This window comes from Myxocyprinus asiaticus, chromosome 39 (genome assembly GCF_019703515.2).
Source record: "Myxocyprinus asiaticus isolate MX2 ecotype Aquarium Trade chromosome 39, UBuf_Myxa_2, whole genome shotgun sequence".
NCBI classification, from domain to species: Eukaryota; Metazoa; Chordata; class Actinopteri; order Cypriniformes; family Catostomidae; genus Myxocyprinus; species Myxocyprinus asiaticus.
Window position 1 is genome coordinate 4,935,145 of NC_059382.1, and position 20,802 is coordinate 4,955,946.

At 37.5% G+C, this 20,802-nt stretch overlaps 1 protein-coding gene across 3 annotated transcripts; it reads left to right on the forward strand.

Annotated features, from left to right (window-relative positions):
- The first annotated feature begins 272 nt into the window (after window positions 1–272).
- LOC127430145 (ubiquitin carboxyl-terminal hydrolase 16-like) lies at window positions 273–20,586 on the forward strand. 3 transcript variants are annotated; one of them, XM_051679667.1, is made up of 17 exons: window positions 273–407; window positions 753–835; window positions 927–1,105; window positions 1,613–1,716; window positions 1,802–1,917; window positions 3,961–4,169; window positions 4,265–4,363; window positions 4,460–4,590; window positions 8,448–8,535; window positions 8,772–8,853; window positions 9,059–9,204; window positions 10,624–10,797; window positions 11,155–11,815; window positions 16,811–16,905; window positions 18,809–18,895; window positions 19,076–19,223; window positions 19,653–20,586. In XM_051679667.1, exons 2-17 carry the CDS (start codon window positions 775–777, stop codon window positions 19,772–19,774), a joined length of 2,502 nt encoding a protein of 833 aa, XP_051535627.1. In that variant the 5' UTR covers window positions 273–407; window positions 753–774; the 3' UTR covers window positions 19,775–20,586. The 3 variants fall into 3 exon arrangements, with proteins under 3 accessions (XP_051535627.1, XP_051535625.1, XP_051535626.1); XM_051679665.1 differs by having other exon boundaries at window positions 19,650–20,585; XM_051679666.1 differs by having other exon boundaries at window positions 286–407; window positions 769–835; window positions 19,650–20,585.
- Window positions 20,587–20,802: the final 216 nt, after the last annotated feature.

The window sequence follows — 20,802 nt, forward strand, 5'->3', positions numbered from 1 at the left end:
TCTCTCTCTCTCTCTCTCTATACATAAACAGTTATGTGTGTTTGGATATTATACAAGTAAAATAAATAGTTCATAAATTCAGCTTAAATACTTGGAGTGCAGCGTTTAGTGGATGTCAGTAATTTTCTGACATTTATTTTTATTACCTGATAATTTATTTACTTACTTAAAATATGCAAAGTAAATGCTGCAGCAGACGTATGTGTCGAGGTTTGTGATTCCACAGGCGCGTCATCAAGTCATCGAGACTTTTATTTTGAAGTTTATTTTAGCGTTTTAGCACGTCACCCGGAAACCCACAGCGCAGTTGGTTGACATGCTTTACACGATATTTTATATTTAGTTATTTTCGCTACAGATTATTTGATTACGAATCTTTAGATGGATGTATTAAAGAGCGCATAATTGTAAGTGATTTTGCTGGCTTCATAAGTTGACTAAAATGTTTTTTTTTGTCATCTTTCTGATTTAAAATAACAGCTTTTGCAGGTCATCTCCATTTTGAATGCTAAATATAACACAATAATTGCTGGATACTGGTCTGGGAATCCCTTAAACTCGTCTTAAACTGAAGTTACGTTTATTGTTTATCATACTATTTTTTTCAAAAAATTTTCATCAAAGCTAACAACCTGCTTCCACCATATTCAGTCCGTCTTTGTCGTTGACTCTTTATAATAAAAGTATAATAAGCTAATATTATGATCGTCTTTGCTGTTAATATGCACATGCTATTTTAAAAACTCATCCAGGTGTTTGTTGTAACAGACCAGAATGGGTAAAAAGAAGGGGAAAGATAGAAGTCCCAGAGGAGACAGTAACACTGACATAGCAGGTATGTGTATGACAGCTTGTCCTGTATAATTCAATGCTTGCAGTAAACAATTGTTAAACCTAACACGTGATTTGATTTGTTGCTTTGTAAGGGATTTCCTGCACTCACATCCGTAAAGGAATAGACCAAAGCTTACTGAAGAAAGCTGGTTTGAATGAACACTGGAGTTTGTGTCAGGACTGTGAACCAGAGAAACCAGATGAGATATCAGAAGATGAACTTCATAAAGAAAGTCCTGCCATGTGGATGTGTCTGAAATGTGGCCACAGAGTGAGTGATCAGATTGGCTGTTTGGAATGGAATACTTGCTTACTGAATGTGTTACATCTGTTTTACGATCTGTTATTCAAAATAAATAAATTAAGTGAAACTGTAGGCATTATTCCACAATAAATGTTTCAATCATTAGTATGCTATTAGTATTATCACATGATACATGACCTCATGCTGTTTGTTTAATTGAGCAAGTGGAGTTCAGTGATCATCTTGGAAGATTTTTATTTTATTTTGCATATTTTAACCCAATTTAATAAAATAAAATAAAATAAATAATAATAATAATAACTTCATAAAAAAAATAATAAATACAAATAATAATAATATGTCTTACATTTTGGCAGTCCAATTAAATGAGTAAAAATAAAGCTGTTAAAAATGACGGCTGTAATTACTGCATTCGTCACACTGGAAATGGATTTAATTTTGGGATACAGTATTCCGCACAATAATTTCCCTTTTATACATTTTGGCGAATTTGCATGTGATGATCTTTGTCAGGGCTGTGGGAGATCTTCAGAGAATCAACATGCGATCAAACACTACGAGACCCCACGATCTGAACCACACTGTTTAGTGCTCAGTCTGGACGTCTGGAGTGTCTGGTAGGCGACACACACCCATCTTACTGAAATATGTCAGCGTTTGTGTATTGAGATCTCTGACTCTCTGCTCTGGTGTGTCACAAAGGTGTTATATCTGTGATGAAGAAGTTCAGTATTCCAGCACGGGGCAGCTGGCACAGTTGGTAACAAACATTAGAAAACAAGCTCTGGCAGATCCCAGCAAGAAAACCACCAACAGGAGTAAGTGCCACTTTTTGTTTTTGCAATTACTTCTGCCTTTGCGTTTTTCACACAGTTTTAGAGATTTTAGAATCAAGTCCAGTCATATACAGTACTGTCAGTAGTGGTACATCAGCCAATATTGATGTTCGAGAAAGCGCTGGCCTGATATAATGCCATTATAAACGTGATATAATTTATTTATAGCAAATGAGACATGTCAAAATAGTTTTTGTATTTTTGCATTTATGTTTATGTTAATAGTGTTAAGTTAAAATTCACTCTGCTGTCGAGTTGTTCCAAACACTTCTGTTAATTGCTTATCAATTGATGTACTGCTATTCTCAAAATGGCCAAATATTGGTGAGGGACGCACTACGATAAAATATTTATTATAAGTGACTTAATATTTAATCAGTCCCTTCAGGATGTTTAATGCAAATTCAACCGCTCTCCGCATTATTTGTGGTAGCTTGCACTATTGAATAATTTGCACACTTTTTTTGCATAAACCGTGAATCTGAGGTAATTAGATCTCCACGTCTGTCAGCAGCAAAACAAATGCTTGAAAAGTTTAATGCAGTCGAGACATCTCCAACAGCGCAGCCGCAATTCCATTACCACGTAGTGTTGCAAACTGTCCCATATTAGCCGAGACATCCAAAATGATGACGGCCCATACAGGGTGCCTGTAGTCCTTGTCTAAACTTTCGTGGGACCACGGATGATGTGTGTACATCACAGCTAGCATTTAATCTTCAATTGCTCTTCAGGAGCTGCTCTAAATGGACCGAGGTGCGGGTTCATTTGGAGTGCTCACATAATGCACTGTTGCACCGGAAAATGAGACACAAAAACATGGCTTTCATGTCATATATTCGCTTAAAATTATTAAAATGTCATTTGAATTTAGGGTGCTCAATAATTGCTGTTATCTCAAATAATCATGGTTAGATGACCACAATCATAAACGCAACAGGTCTAATTTTTTTTTCTTCCCTTTTTTCACCCAATTTGGAATGCCCAATTCCCAGTGCGCTTTTAAGACCTTGTGGTCGCGTAGCGATTCGCCTCAATCCGGGTGGCGGAGGATGAATCCCAGTTTCCTCCGCGTCTGAGACCATAAACCCACGCATCTTATCACGTGGCTTGTTGAGCGCGTTGCTACGGAGACATAGCGCATGGGGCGCGCTCAACTCACCACGCGCCCCACCGAGAACGAACCATATTATAGCGACCACGAGGAGGTTACCCCATGTAACTCTACCCTCCCTAGCAACTGGGCCAATTTGGTTGCTTAGGAGACCTGGCTGGAGTCACTCAGCACGCACTAGCGAACTAGCGAACTCCAGGGGTGGTAGCCAGCGTATTTTACCACTGAGCTACCCAGGCCCCCCAACAGGTGTAATTCTTAACACATCTGTAATTTTAGTTTACATTTTTATTGTAGGTTTACTATTATAACCATACCAAAGTTTACTTGCATTGTCTGAGGCAGACAATTTTAATATAAAAAAAGAACTCGTAATAGTCATATCATGGGTTTCATCTCTTAAATGTGTAGTGTTTTTGTGTGTAATTATATTTTTTTCCCTTGCTAACTGCATATTCAGTTATTATTCACTAAACTATTTTTTTGTGACTTTTCACTGCGAAACATTGCAAAAAATGATGTAAATGGCATCGCAATGTTTGGGAAAGTTAAGAAATAAAGTGCTGGTGGGACTAACATTTGTTTGAATGATTGGAGGGAGTTGAGCCGATACCTCTTTTCACACTTCCTCTGTGTTTGATTCCTGTTTTTGTCCATTTGTATTTACCACCGCAACATGCAAATTATATATCATCATTAGCAGTTCACTCCATTGATTTAAAGCAGATTATGTTCATACCGACTGTAACCCATACTCCAGACTACCTTTTCAAGTGTACCCGGGAACGGTTCGCTGCTGTGCACCAGAGTCTGGAAAACCACACTTGGGCACTAGTTTCTGTTAAAAAAAAAAATAAAATACATTTTTATATTTGCATAATGGAATAATATGCATACTAATTGCTCTACAGAGAATAAGAAGGAAGAGAGTGTATTGGAGAATTCTGTTGAGCAGACACTGGAAGAAGAAAAAGGGAACAAAGAGAACCAAAAGACCAACTCAAAACACGAAGACAGTCCCAAAAAGTTGAAATCAGCTGCTACAGATGGTTCTGGTTTCATGCCTGTCAAGGGTCTCAGTAATCTGGGCAACACCTGTTTCTTCAATGCAGTTGTGCAGGTAAGAAAACCATAAACGCAAGAGTCCAAAACACTGGAACTATTGAAAAAAGTCTACAAATATGTGATGTTTCTCTTTCTCTGTCTAAATGGCAGAATTTATCGCAGACGCAACATTTGAGACATTTGTTGAACCAGATTACAGATGAGAAGAGCTGCCGTCTCACCATCACACCTGCACTGTCCTCTGAGCTGGTACTGATGCCATCACAAGACTCTCAGTGAATTCCTCTCAGTCTCCTTTTCTTAAATTAAAGGGGGAAAATGACTTTGATCACATTACGTTTTCAGGAGCCTCTTCAGATCCAGCTGGAAAGGCCCAGGTCACTCACGCTGGCTTTGTGTCAACTGCTGAATGAAATCCAGGAGACCAAGAAAGGTGTCGTGACCCCTAAAGAACTCTTCACACAAGTGTGTACAAAGTAAGTACCTGCACAAAATTGTGTTCTCATGGTAGATGCCCCATATAACCAGAGGAAGTCTGTGTGTTTTATCACGGAAAACGATATTTATTTATTCATTCGGTATTTATTAGCCTATATGACAATGTTTAGTTTATAGTGTTTATATTGTAATACACTGTAGATGATTGTAAGAGTACATTTTTTTGTTTCCCATATGTGATTGTTTGAGCTGTGAGCAGAGACATTTCAAAAAAGAGTCCCCAGTGTATTTAAGGTTAATTTATTAGTTAAAAGTCCTGCGTTACACACACAATCTTTACATATATACAGTACTGTGCAAATGTTTTAGGCACTTGTGAAAAACTTTCAAAGTGAGGATTTCTTAAAAAAATAATGCCATAAATAGTTTTCATTAATCAACTAACTTCATGCAAAGTTCAGTAAACATAAAAAAGCTAAATCAATATTTGGTGTGAACACTTTTGCCTTCAAAACAGCACCAATTCTCCTACTTACACCTGGACACAGTTTTTCTTGGTTGTTGGCAGATAGGATGTTCCAAGCTTCTTGGAGAATTCGCCACAGTTCTTCTATCTATTTAGGCTGTCTCAGTTACTTCTGTCTCTTCGTGTAATCCCAGTCTGACCCGATGTTCAGTGGGGGGCTCTGTGAGGGCCATGCCATCTGTTGCAGGGCTCCCTGTTCTTCTATTCTAATCCATTTGCAAAAGGAATTTTTGGGAGTCTAAAATGTATATTTCCTATTGACACACTAAAGTAAAAGATATAAATAGACAAATGTTTTTGTGAAATATCTTATGTGCCTAAGACTTTTGCACAGTACTGTATGTGTGTGTGTGTGTGTGTGTGTGTGTATATATATATATATATATATATATATATATATATATATATATATATATATAAAATAAACTGCATCTGGGATTTTATTTATTTTGGACTCTCGTTGCCTCTATGTCAGTGCCTGTCACAGGAAGGAAAGACTGAAAAACTACCTTTAACTTTAAAGTTTAACATTCAACAAATTGATTTTAATCTGCCAATTAATTGGTTGTTGGCCTTTTTCCCAGCTCAGTTCAAATTCCAATATCGGTCGACCTCTATTAACCATATATTTTCTAGAGACCAATGTTTTTATGACCAAAACGATACTGATTATTTTTTGTGTTTAAGGGTCCGATAATAACCAATATGTATAACTGATTTTTAATTCTTGTTTTATTTCTGCTTTAAGGCACATTAGCAACTTAATTTATCATTAACCTCTGGTGAACTATTTTACAAAACTAATACTGCACACTGTCTACAAACCATTAATTGGACTAGTTTTAGTAGCAATATACAGGTGCATCTCAATAAATTAGAATGTCGTGGAAAAGTTCATTTATTTCAGTAATTCAACTTAAATTGTGAAACTCGTGTATTAAATAAATTCAATGCATACAGACTGAAGTAGTTTAAGTCTTTGGTTCTTTTAATTGTGATGATTTTGGCTCACATTTAACAAAAACCCACCAATTCACTATCTCAAAAAATTAGAATACATCATACGACCAATAAAAAAAAACATTTTTAGTGAATTGTTGGCCTTCTGGAAAGTATGTTCATTTACTGTATATGTACTCAATACTTGGTAGGGGCTCCTTTTGCTTTAATTACTGCCTCAATTCGGCGTGGCATGGAGGTGATCAGTTTGTGGCACTGCTGAGGTGATATGGAAGCCCAGGTTTCTTTGACAGTGGCCTTCAGCTCATCTGCATTTTTTGGTCTCTTGTTTCTCATTTTCCTCTTGACAATACCCCATAGATTCTCTATGGGGTTCAGGTCTGGTGAGTTTGCTGGCCAGTCAAGCACACCAACACCATGGTCATTTAACCAACTTTTGGTGCTTTTGGCAGTGTGGGCAGGTGCCAAATCCTGCTGGAAAATGAAATCAGCATCTTTAAAAAGCTGGTCAGCAGAAGGAAGCATGAAGTGCTCCAAAATTTCTTGGTAAACGGGTACAGTGACTTTGGTTTTCAAAAAACACAATGGACCAACACCAGCAGATGACATTGCACCTCAAATCATCACAGACTGTGGAAACTTAACACTGGACTTCAAGCAACTTGGGTTATGAGCTTCTCCACTCTTCCTCCAGACTCTAGGACCTTGGTTTCCAAATGAAATACAAAACTTGCTCTCATCTGAAAAGAGGACTTTGGACCACTGGGCAACAGTCCAGTTCTTCTTCTCCTTAGCCCAGGTAAGACGCCTCTGACGTTGTCTGTGGTTCAGGAGTGGCTTAACAAGAGGAATACGACAACTGTAGCCAAATTCCTTGACACGTCTGTGTGTGGTGGCTCTTGATGCCTTGACCCCAGCCTCAGTCCATTCCTTGTGAAGTTCACCCAAATTCTTGAATCGATTTTGCTGGACAATCATAAGGCTGCGGTACTCTCGGTTGGTTGTGCATCTTTTTCTTCCACACTTTTTCCTTCCACTCAACTTTCTGTTAAAATGCTTGGATACAGCACTCTGTGAACAGCCAGCTTCTTTGGCAATGAATGTTTGTGGCTTACCCTCCTTGTGAAGGGTGTCAATGATTGTCTTCTGGACAACTGTCAGATCAGCAGTCTTCCCCATGATTGTGTAGCCTAGTGAACCAAACTGAGAGACGATTTTGAAGGCTCAGGAAAATTTTGCAGGTGTTTTGAGTTGATTAGCTGATTGGCATGTCAAAATATTCTAATTTTTTGAGATAGTGAATTGGTGGGTTTTTGTTAAATGTGAGCCAAAATCAACACAATTAAAAGAACCAAAGACTTAAACTACTTCAGTCTGTGTGCATTGAATTTATTTAATACACAAGTTTCACAATTTGAGTTGAATTACTGAAATAAATGAACTTTTCCACAACATTCTAATTTATTGAGATGCACCTGTACACTTGTTCAAAGCCCCTCAATTAATATTTAAAATGTAAAGTCTTTTGTGTCCAACTTTATTGGTAAACCAGATATTAAAGAACCGATAACCGATTAAGTGGAAAAATGCAAATATCAGTTAAAAATATCGGTCAAACCGATTATCGGTCGATCTCTAATATTTACTATGGCACACACATTAACTACCTCACATTCCTTATTGAAGATGTCTTTTTTGCATTCGTATATGCTGTTTTGTAATTGTTTTTTTCTATGTAAATATGCGGTAGACGGACATCTTTGATCTTTGCGCTGCATGTTGCAGTTTTTCAGCATCTCGCGCATGAGCGCTGCGTTTTTAAGGCATCCGTTATGTACCGAATTTAAAAACATTGACGGATAATTTAAAACATTTTCTGTCATTTTGACAGATTAAAAAAAACACGAAACTCTGCTTAAACCATCTTTTATGATGTGTGTATATATATATATATGCGGCTTCACTCTCTCTCGGTCTCTGCGTGTGCGCGCAACAGAGAGAGAGCAAAAACAGCACTTTCAATGCAAACATTACTACCGGTAGTATAAATGTACTTTTAAAAAGTATTTTGTATAATAGTGAGTTTTTATTCTAATTAAACTGGATGTTAAAAAAAACTATTTTTGTTCCTTACAGTTCCTTGTGGTTTGTCACTGATTTGTGGATTATAATAAAAATATGTGTTAAAGAATCCTTTGCTGTCTGTTGGAGCTATGGTCTAGCAGTTTAGCACATAGTGGTGTAGCCTGCATTTGTCCTAATCCCATTCTCCCCATTGTTCCCTGTTATCTCTTCTGTCACAATCAAAATATAAGCAAATAGACAAAAAAAAAAAAAATATATATATATATATATATATATATATATATATATATATATATATATATAATGTGCTTATGTTGTTTACAGAGCGGCACGATTTAAAGGCTTTCAGCAGCAGGACAGCCAGGAGTTGCTGCGATACCTTCTGGATGGCATGAGGGCTGAGGAAGTGAAAGTATGCACTTTTAACAGTAAATGATAACATGTATACAAAATAATTTTAAAATTAGTACAATTTAACAGACAAGATTAAATGTGTATCATGGACTTTCACAGCTGTCTCCTTGTTTTTTCCTCCCATTCATCTCAGTGAGGAAACCCTATTAGGAATCTCTTATGGCATATTTTTACTCTAAAACTTATCTGAGACATTTATTCCTAAACAAATGTTAATTTTCATGTATTTTTCAGAGAGTAAATTCAGGAATTTTGGAGGCTTTAAAAAACACTGGCAAAAGCTTGGAAGCTGAGCAGGCGAAAAAGGTTTTAAAAGGTACATTTTTGTTGAATGATAATGAATATGTTTTAACATTATGCTTAAGGACTATTACAGATTGTTTGGCAGTATCTACTGCCTTGATATAGCTGAAATGCTTAGTTAAACTTCTAAATCACTTGTTAATCATAACAGGAGGCTCTGTATTGCAGAAATTAAATCTATGAATTTAACTTACCTTGTTTTACCACGGTTTCACCAGAGTATGAGAAAAATTGTGCACCAAAGAACTTTGTGGACCAGGTTTTTGGTGGAGAGATGACCAGCACGGTGATGTGTAAAGAGTGCAGAACTTTGTCTCTGGTGACTGAGAGTTTTTTGGATCTTTCACTTCCTGTAGCTGATGAGGTAAACCTGTTTCTGTCATGAGCATGTTTAAATTACCATCAAAGATTTTTTTTTAAATATTAAAGTGGTCATGAAATGTGATTTTTTTGAAATAATTTTATTATCTTCACTGAGGTCCATGGATAATGCCGATAAAGTTTTTTTGCACAAAAACTGTTATAGTTTAGTAATTATAATTTTCCACCGTGTCTGTGGCCCTCTGTCTGAAACGCTTGGTTTTGGCCTCAGCGTCTCCTTTAAACTTCAGTGTTAACGCCCACTGTTCTGATTGGCTAACAGCATGCAGCCCCTCAAATTCAGAGTAAACAAGCTCACCACAACATTATAAAACTAAATTTCTGGGTTTACACAACGCACATTCAACACATTGCATCCGAATGTTTTAAAATTCACTCAAGCACATCAGCACCATAACTATCAAACAGTCATGACATTTGAAATATTCAGGAATTAAACTGTTTACTCATGGTTTTGCAGTCAAGTCCAAGTGTTTTTAACTGCCCCATTCTTCAATAACAGTTCCTTTGCAAAGCTTGAATCGTATTAGGACTGGTTCACAAGTAGTCCACGCTAATGTTCGCACATACACAGTCCATAGCATGTTGAACAAGATGCACACGCATTGGTGCACTGAGGTGCAGATCGACAGAAAGGCATCCAAATGGTCGAAGACATCCAGCTAGTGCTTGTTTACATACTCCAACAATTAAAAATAGCGCAGATGGATGCAAGAACAGCAAGACGCAGAGCAGCTGAATGAAGCCGAGCAGAGTCTCCTTTTCTGAGTTGTAACTTGACACCGCGTCTTTTAAAAGTGATGCGATAAACATGGCAACGGTCACAGACATTTGTGTAATGCATGTTATATGCACATAAAACTTCAAAATAGTCCAGATGGGTCCCTTTTGGTGTTGAAGAATAGTTTCGTAACACTAGGCCTGTCTCTCTCCCTCTCTGTTTACGATATGAACTAAGTGCCAGTGGGCGGGGCCAAGGGTGCGATGACACATGTTGTGGGGCGTGTAAATACAACTGAGCAATGTCTCATGACGTCACAAACACACAGTTATGAAAATGAGACATTTCAGCAGGGTGGGAACTATAAATGCTCTTTTTAGACTGGGGAGGAAGATCTGAGTTCTGAAATTTACAGTATGTTTTTTTTTTAAGTACAGTTACCTTTTATATTTCTAAATATCAAGGAAAATTTGAATTTCCATTTGATGACTGCTGTAATGCTTAAAAGCAGTTATTGAGAAGTGCTTATGTGTATTTAATATGTTCCTTCACATGACTTCTTTATCCCTCAAACACTTTGGTTCTTCATGCTAACAAAATGTTCTTAATTTGCCACAAACTTAGTGCTGTAAAGTACCAGCATGTTCTGGGGTGGTAAACTGATTTGACGGTCTCCTTCAGTCTTACAGGAAGAAGAATCAGAAGAAAGTCGTCCAGCATTGCAGCAGTGTCAGTGAGGATAGTGACCAGGTCAACACGACTTCTGTAGTCAATGGGAGTGAAGACATGCCAACTGGAGCAGGAAGCAAGTACCAGCAGAAGAAAGCCAAGAAACAGGCCAAAAAACAAGCCAAGGTAAAGATACAGGTATTTCAGGTTAAATAAAACATAACAAAACCAGAAGTTCATCTGCCTAGAAAAGTAGTCCAACTGCAAAAGGATGATTTAGACTTAAATAACAAACAATTTAACTGCACATTTCTGCTTTAAACACTCTTAAAGCAGAGTTATACGCCCATTAGAAGTACTGCACATGTTTTTCCTCTGACCCATTTCTCTGTTTGTTAAACCAAAGTTATCTTGTATGGGATTTAGGAGATACTTAAGAAAGTTTAAGTTGTTTTAACCTGGAAAGACTTAAGTGAAGTACGAATAATTATGTCTTATGCTTTAATTATATTATTTTCTACTTAAATACTTTTGTTTCCATAGAGTCAGAGACGACAGCAGAAACTGGGCAGTAAGGTCACTCTGGATTCCCTGACCAATCAGAACGCAGACAGCAACACAGATCCAGCGGACGCTCCCGTTCAGAGTGTGTTAGCGAATGGGAGCGCTGATGTAGAAACAGGCGGAAGAACCCAAGAGGATTTGAGCCAATCATCCACTTCGAACACTTCAGCAGAGGAACACGAGAAACCGCCCACGCTCTCACAAAAAGATGACAATGATGAAGAACCTGCAACTTCAGTCAACAACCGCTTTACTGCTTTATCAGAAGACCAAGACTCTGAAGATATGTCTGTGGAAGGAGAAAAAGGGGAGGAAGTGAATGAAGTGGAGGGTGGTGCTGCAGGTGATCGGTTAGTCGAAGAACTGAATACCTTGTCACTAAATGCAACTTCAGAAGGATATCAAAGTGAGATGGAGAATGGAGATGATGCCTTGGAGGATGCTAAGGAATACACAGTGATCAGTCAGGATCCTGAGCTTGCGTTTCACACGATGGCCACCAGGTCGGCGCCAGAGAAGCATGAGTGCTCGGTGGAGTCCTGTCTGTACCAGTTCACTGAGGTGGAACATCTTGCCGAGAAAAACAGGCTGATGTGTGTAACCTGTACAAAACGACAGACTGGACCTAACGCCTCAAACGGTAATATTATTACACTTTTTAAAAAAAAAATTTTTCATCGGTATTAAATCTTGGATAATCCAGTTAGCTGTTTAAACCACATGCCTCAAATGCATCTTCTGTGACAAAATATACTATCAATGTAGTCCATGCAACTTGTACGCTGTATTCAAAAACTTCTGAAGCCATACAATAGCTTTCTGCGAGGAGCAGACTTCTGAAATGTAAATTATTTGCTGAAAATCTTTCCCTCCACCATAGCTCTAAAGTGTAGGGATGGGTATTGATACAGACTGCCCGATTCACAAGCTCATGTTTCAATTCCGACTTCGATTTCATATCTATTCAAATGGGTATACTGTATTTCTAATGCAGCGTCCATTTTGTTTACATATTAAATAAATTCTCTTTCGGCTAATGCTCTTAATTATAAAGGGAACTTCTAACCTTCTAGGTAACCCTTCTTGGTACAATTCGAAAATATTAATTATACAAATTATATTATTAGTTTTTTATCATATTGGTCACATTTTAGCTTTTGAAAAATGTCCAAATTCGGTCAATAAATGTCTTGAAATTGCAAATATTATGTTGCATATATGTTACGTGTTTATTGTTTACTTGCTAATTTGTAATATTTACAAGTATTAAGGACTTTTCACACTGTACGGATTACCCAGGCGACCACCAGGGGTCGCTATGTATGTTTATTTCGTGTCTTTCATTAACATTTACATTTATGCATTTGGCAGACGCTTTTATCCAAAGCGACTTACAGTGCACTTATTACAGGGACAGTCCCCCTGGAGCAACCTGGAGTTAAGTGCCTTGCTCAAGGACACAATGGTGATGGCTGTGGGGATTGAACCAGCAACCTTCTGATTACATGTTATGTGGTTTAGCCCACTACGCCATCACCATCGTTTGGTTATGAGTTTTATAGTTCTTTTTCATGGTCTTTGTTCATTGGTCCTCGTGTTCATTAATGTCAGGTGTCCCTTGTTTCATCATTAGTTCTCTGTGTATTTAATCCCTGTGTTTTCTGTCTGTAATGATGGCAGACTGGAGAAGGCAGGATCCAATTGCAGTTTTTCATAAAAACTCAGAAAAAACACAACACTAGAGACAATGCAAAACTAGAACACAAAGCGCATTACAGACTGAGTTAACAGAACAAGAACCAACAATGAACAGAGGAAAACACAGGGATTAAATACACAGAGATATAATGATGAAACGAGGGACACCTGACACTAATGAACACAAGGACCAATGAAGAAAGACCATGAAAAAGAACTACAAAACCCATAAACAAAAGAAAGACACGAAATGATCAAAAAACATACATAGCGACCCCTGGTGGTCGCCCGGGTAATCCTTACACACACCAAACGCGAGCCATCGATGCGATTTCTCGCCATGATTAACATTTTTTACGGTAACAGTGGATTCCTAACAAGTCTTTCACACCTGGAATAAACGTTCGTGCTGAAGCGCGCACCGGCTAGGCGAATATTTTTATTTTTTTTTTACGGTGAGGCTGCGTTTCCACTGGCACAGAAGAAATCCGCTCCGTGATGCTGTCAATCCCACAATCCAACTTGCGAACGTGGTGCACGACTTCCATTGGAATGAATTAAAAACGCTCACCTTTGCTCAAAACGCGCTAATGGAAACATACCGTGTGTCTAATTTTTTCCCGACCAATAACATTTGAGCTGTGAATCTCATATCAGGAGCTGCTGCAGTTCCCAAAACCAGCTGAACAGGTGGCGCTAAAGCACTGAAAGCTGTTTTGACCACCGACATTAAACGCTGAAGCAGGACGTGTGTTTCATTTGCATTAAATGCCTTAAAAACGGAAACGTTTTTTTTCTCTTATGGGTTCTTTTAACATGTAAATGTTATTGCTGCATCACTGCCTTGCATCCCCTTTAAAAAGCTCTCTGATCTTACATGGACTTTCTTCATATATTGCTGTAATCTTTCTCTATATTTAATCTTTCGTGAGTTCTCTTGTATCTCTAATCGTGGCATATTTGACATCACCTTTCTTAATAAACAACTATACGGATCTTAATTGTTTTTATTCGCCAGATATTAATAAAATGAATGCTGAGACTTTCAGTGCACTGTATGGCTTTGTATCAAAATGCCTTTGTATACCAAAAGCGTGGTATTGTCTCCTTAAAATCGTTATTTCTGTGCAATTGTTAATAGTCGTTAACAGCTGTCATTGGCAAGTGTTAGTATCTGTTAATGGGTCAGACTGTAGATGGTTTTGTTGGGTGAGGTGTTGTATTTCTTGCATTGTATAGACCCTTTGGCTATTTAAATGCAGTCACGTTTAATTAGTAACAGGTTTTGAGCAAATTTAGATACACATGCAATAAGATACAATTAGTAGTTCAAATTGACAACATCTGTTACAACAGTCATATGTGTTCATTATGCTGTGCATAATGTTTTTTTTTTTACTGTACATACATGTGTGGCAGTGGCATATAATCACTCTTATTTCAAATGATAACATGTTTTAACCATTAATACTATTTTTACACTCAATTATTTCTAATTACACTTCAGACTGTGTGCACATGATAATACTGCCAGTCAATTCTTCCAGCAGGTGAACTGAAATAGTTTGTGAAGTGTCTCAAATGTTTTCTTTCTCGTTGAGAACTTTGAACTCAACAACAATCTGTTCATCAGTTCTGCAGCTTGTAGAAAAATCAGTTTTCTTTTTTCGATCTGCTTGTCAAGTACCTCTTCTTCTCATGGAGCGTCATTGGTGGAGGGCAGACCAGCTCAAAGGTTTGCTGAGCCACCTACTGTACCGGGGTAAAATTGCTTGTCGATTAGCGCCACCTATTGTAAAGGTGTGAATGTGCTAACGGTGGTCATTCTCATCGCTTTCTGTGGGGAAGGGCCATTCACCGGCCATTCGCCTCATTGTCGCATTTGGTTGGAAAAGGACTTTAGTATGTAGAACACATGCTAAATCGGTACTCTCTCTTTAAGACTACCGGCATCAGCCAGTGAGCCTGTAGCGCATTCGAATGAAATGTTTCTTTGAATTTACTTGCATTATAGAGGGTTGCCACATGGAGTAGAAGATCGATCTTGGGATTTAAGAATCGATATCGAGATCGTTCAAAGATTGTGATGACAGGGGCCTGTGTAGCTCAGCGAGTAAAGATGCTGACTACCACCCCTGGAGTCGTGAGTTCGAATCCAGGGCGTGCTGAGTGACTCCAGACAGGTCTCCTAAGCAACCAAATTGGCCCGGTTGCTAGGGAGGGTAGAGTCACATGGGGTAACCTCCTCGTGGTCGCTATAATGTGGTTCATTCTCGGTGGGGCGCGTGGTGAGTTGTGCGTGGATGCCGCGGAGAATAGCGTGAAGCTTCCACTTTGATTTACACTGACACCTAGCGGTCTGGATGCAGCATCATTTAAATGTAAAACTTTTCAAATACCAATGCCATTTTAGAAAATCATTATTCCCAGTCACCCATGATTAATCCATGAATGAAAGTGTCCAATGACATGGCAATTACTAAGATTAAGGGAGTAGTATTCTGGTGGTCATGTGATCATAACATGCCATCCCCCATGATGAGACCCTCTCCATGTAGAATAAAACAGCTTTTATATTGTTACTGATATGACTGGAGTCTCCATCTCACCAGGCTAGTGAGTGGTCATGATTATATATAAAAATCTGTGAAAAAGTATTTGCCCCTTTCCTGATTTCATACTAAATTGTTTTAGATCTTCAAACGAGATATTACATAAAGTCAACCTGAGTAAACACAAAATACAGTTTTCAAATAATGTATTTTTTTATTTTATTGAAGCAAAAAAGTTATCCAGCACCTATATCACCCATGTGAAAAACTAACTGCCCCCTAAATTAATGGCTGGTTGTGCCACATTTAGCAGCAACAACTGCAACCAAACAGTTTCACTTTTGACTCATCAGTCCACAGAACATACTCCCAAAAGAATTGAGCATCATCAAGGTGTGTTTTGGAAAAATTCAGACGAGCCTTAATGTTCTTCTGGGTTAGCAGTGGTTTTGGCCTGTGTCTTTCTGATAGTGGAGTCATAAACAGTGACCTTTATTGATGCGAGGGAGGCCTGTAGTTCCTTGGATGTTGTCCTTGGCTTTTTTGTGACTTTCTGGATGAGTCGTCGCTGTGCTCTTGGAGGAATTTTGGAAGGTCGGCCGCTTCTGGGACGGTTCACTACTGTGCCAAGTGTTCTCCATTTGGAGATAATGGCTCTCACTGTGGTTCTTTGGAGTCCCAGAGCCTTTGAAATAAGCTTTGTAACCCTTCCCATACTTATGTATTTCAATCACCTTTTTCCTCATCATTTCTGGAATTTCTTTCGACCTTGGAATAGTGTGCTACTGGGTGAGACATTTTAGCCAACTTCATGCTGCTGAAAAAGTTCTATTTAGGTGTTGATTTGATTGAACAGGGCTGGCAGTAATCAGGCCTGGGTGTGTCTAGTCCAGCTGAACCCCATTATGAATGCAGTTTCATAGATTTGGGGATTTAGGAACTAAGGGGCAAATACTTTTTCATACAGGCACAGTTGGTATTGGATAATTTTTTTGCTTCAATAAATAACATTATCATTTAAAAACTGTATTTTGTGTTTACTCAGATTGCCTTTTTTATGTTAGATTTTGTTTGAATTTTAAAACAATTTAGTATGAGATCCACAAAATCAGAAGACATATGACTTTTTCATAGCACCGTATACAGTATATATGTTTCAAAATTAATATTCATTTCTTTAGGAGTGCAACTTTTTTAATGAGGAAAGAATTACAGAGTGCACCTTTAATACCAGGTTTAAATAGGGCCGTTTTTCTTATGAAACAGGAAACTTGAGGTTTTGCATGTCATGATTAAACCCTCATTGTCAAAGTATGATTCTCTGGACAGTCACATTGCAGCCAAAATGAAACTAAAAGCTTAAAACGAATTTGTTGTTTATTCAGGTTGTAAGAAAGCAGTTTACAGAGATGCACTAAAGCAGATGCTGATCTCCTCTCCTCCGCCAGTGCTTACTCTTCACCTAAAAAGATTCCAACAGGTAAAAAACACCTGGACCCTCTTCTCACAGTCCTCATCACCTGCTCCATACAAAATCTGCACCTGCAAAGAGTTCCGTAGATTTGCGCAGAATTGGAGTTTCCCATCATTCACAAAGTTGAATCCCCTGCTTCGTGCATGTTTACGAATGAAATATTCTGGTTAATTTGATTATGCTTTCAGCTGCCAATAAAAATGGAGTATTCTCAGCTCTGTTTTACACATTTTACAGGTTTTTAATATAAGCACAGAATATGCGGAAAACAAAAAAGTCAGTGTTTTATTTATTTTGTAGATTTAACGTGTTAATTTAGTGTGAATAATTATATAAAAAAATAACATGTTAAAAATATAAATGTAATTAATCAAGGCTACGATCTGTTTGTAAGTTCCGTAATGTTCTTAACATCGTACCAATTTAAGCTTGATGTACCACCTTGATGCAGTAGGGGGCAATCAGCACTCCATCTGTACAGGCAACGCATTTCATCACACCAAAAAGCATGCAGCACAGCCTTCCACAGATGCACTTTTGCACTCAAAGACAGCTTGACTGAGCACAACCGAATGCAGGAATCTCGAGACAAGTTATTCAAAGTTTCAAACTACGTTTAACTTGACACAGGATGCTTAAAACAAAGCTTGTGTGACTGGAGGCACTGAACACTAGCAGGACACGACACAACCAAAGCAAGAAGCTCCAAAAGTGTCCATCTGTCACATACACCGATCAACCACAACATTTCTTAACAAGTTAATTAGAAAGGCCAGTTCTGTTTTGGGATGCTCTCTGCCTCTTATAGATCAAATAGGAGACGAGAGGAGAATAGTTTCTTAGCCATCCTCTTATCTACTATTTGATCACAGAATGGTGCCAAAAACAAAAAAAACATCCAGTGAGTGGCAGTTAAGTGGACGGAAACGCCTTGTTGGTGAGAGAGGTCAACAGAGAATGGCCAGACTGGTTCGAAATGACAAAGTCTACGGTAACTCAGATAACCGCTCTGTACAATTGTGGTGAGAAGAAATGCTATTCTGAGATGCGTGTTGGTGCTATTTTGGCGGCACGAGGGGGACCTAAACAATATTAGGCAGGTGGTTTTAATGTTGTGGCTGATCATTGTAAGTACATAGACTAACAATTAAACATAGCACAGAGGGAAGTAGGGCATAATTAGGGTTATGTTTTATGCTATGGTAATAATATTTTTAATTTTAAGCCACTTTTTGTATTGTCTAAATGCTCTACTTGTCTGCTTCCACAATATATGTATTTGATGTAATGTATTTGAGTTATCGGAATTATAATATTTCATATATATTATTTATAGTTATTTTAATAATAAAGGTACTTAACTATCTTAGATACTAAGATAGGTAAAGATACTATCTTTATTTGCAATAGAGGTAGACCGATATATCGGTTTTACAGATTAATTGGTGCAGAAATTTGCTTTATGGAAGTATCGGTTGCCAACAAAAAGCTATGCTGATTGTTGCTGATTGTTTTTTTTGTTTTTTTTTTATCATTTCAAAATAAGAGTCCTTGGTGTGTTTCGGGCTTGTTTTGTACTTAAAAGTCCCGCGTTATGCATCAAATCTTTTTTTCTGGTTATTATTGGGATTTTGGTTGAACAATAAACTGCATCTGGGATTTGATTAATTTTGGACTCGTTGTCTGCACCCATCGTAGTAAGGAAAGAATAAGACATTTTTTGACATTCTATAAATTTATTTTAAAAACTATCGGCCGATTAATCTGTTATCAGCCTTTCCCACCACCTTAGTCATCGGTATCTGCAAAATCCACTATCAGTCAACCTCTAATATGTGACTAATTGTTTAACTGATTGATAGCTGTAGTTTTTACCTTTTTTATAACTTATTTGCCTGTTCTTCTCTAGGTTGCATACAGTGTTTGTAAGGTGAACCGACACGTTCAGTTCCCTCAAATACTTGATCTGGCGCCATTCTGCTCATTAAACTGCAAGGTGAGCAAATCATCTTTCCATTGACACATCGGCCTAATCATTCCTCCATCTAATCTTTCCGACCTAATCGTTTCACACCATCTATTCTTAATTGATTTTTTCATCAATTTATTAATGGAATATTTAAGTGATACTGAAGTGAGTAATAACAGTAACCCATCCGTGCAATTGTGTTTTTAGGGAGTAAAAGAAGGCGAGACACGAGTGCTGTACAGCCTTTATGGTATAGTTGAACACAGCGGCACAATGCGTTCTGGACACTACACGGCATATGTCAAATCACGACCTTTCACACAGAACTTTGTAGAAAACGGATCCACTGCTATTTGTGAGTATCAGTGCTGTCTAAAATGCTATGACTTATCATAGCCATGGCCTGTGGTTGGTACATGTGCTATGACAAATTCAGCCTTGGTGCTCATGTGGGTGGCACAGGTTTGAGTTTGGCTTGCAGCTGGCTCACTGTTTGCTTTCATTATATGGAAAAGAGCAGTGAATAGTCTTTGGTACATCTCCTTTTGTGTTACACGGAAGAAAAAAGTCAGACACATTTGGAATGACATGAAGTTATTTGTTTAGACGATGGCAGAGTATTCGTTTTTGGGTGAACTTTCATTTAAGTTTCACAAAGATTGACACACGGCCCACATTGTGACTTTAGCATTTTTATAGTCTGATAGTGTTTGCAGGAAACAAAATGAGCCTGTGTTTATGATGTATTGATTATTATTCATTTACAGTCATCTTCTCTTAGCAGGTAACGGTGAGGCCAGTAAAGGATCCTGGTTCCACATAAGCGACAGCAGCGTCCAACAGATTACAGAGGCCAAAGTGCAGAATTCTCAAGCCTACCTCCTGTTCTACGAGAGGATCTCATAACACATGTTAAGAAATCATTTTTCAAAACAAAGGGCTGCTGATGCTGAAATCCAATTCTGCTGCTGGGAAATCATGTCATCATTGACATTTACTCACCCCTCATGTTGTTCCAAATCCATATGTCTTTTTCTTCCGTGGAACACAACATGAGGGTAAGTAAATGATGACAGAATACATTTTTGGGGGGGGTGAACTATCCCTTAAAAAAAGACACTGCTAATGAATTGATAACTTGAATTGAAGTTTTTTTGTATGAGCATCTTCTTTTATCATTGAATTGTCCTCTGTTGTCGTCTTCTGTTCCTATGAAACAGTTTTAATTCTTTCAAACAAGATCCAGAACTTACTTGATGACTTTTTTTTTTTTACTTTTTTTTTATTTTATTAATATGCCATGCAAGGGGTTGGTTTGTTTTTGGTTTGCCTCATACAGCATTCCTCATACAGGTATATCAGAGTATCCTGCACAATCTTACAGACTTGACCAGAACTGTTACCAAGGCTGACAGTCATTTTGGGTGAATCTCATGAAGTAATGTCTTCATGAAATTTCTTCAACTCATATTTCCCCCCAAAATGAAAATAAATTATATATATATATATATATATATATATATATATATATATATATATATATATATATATATATATATATATATATATAAAGAAATACTACCATGTTACCAATACTAACATTTGTTCTTTACCAATGAACTTTACAAATCTTGATCTATTTACAATGTTAATAATATTGCAATGCAAAAATTATCAATGGTCCTAATAATGGTTTTCATTTTCTTTAGGCAAAATATTATTTCTTAAATTTTTTTTTTTTTTTTCAGAAATATGTAATTTGGAACATTTTTATATTGCAATAAATACCTTCCTGTTATCAATAACATTGCAACATTTTTGTGTGGTATGAATTTTCCTCTTATTGAAGTTACATTTGTTCCTATTGTTTATTTTTTATTTATTTTATTTTTTTTTTACAAAAATCAGAAAATGTTTCCTAAAACTTTTAGGAC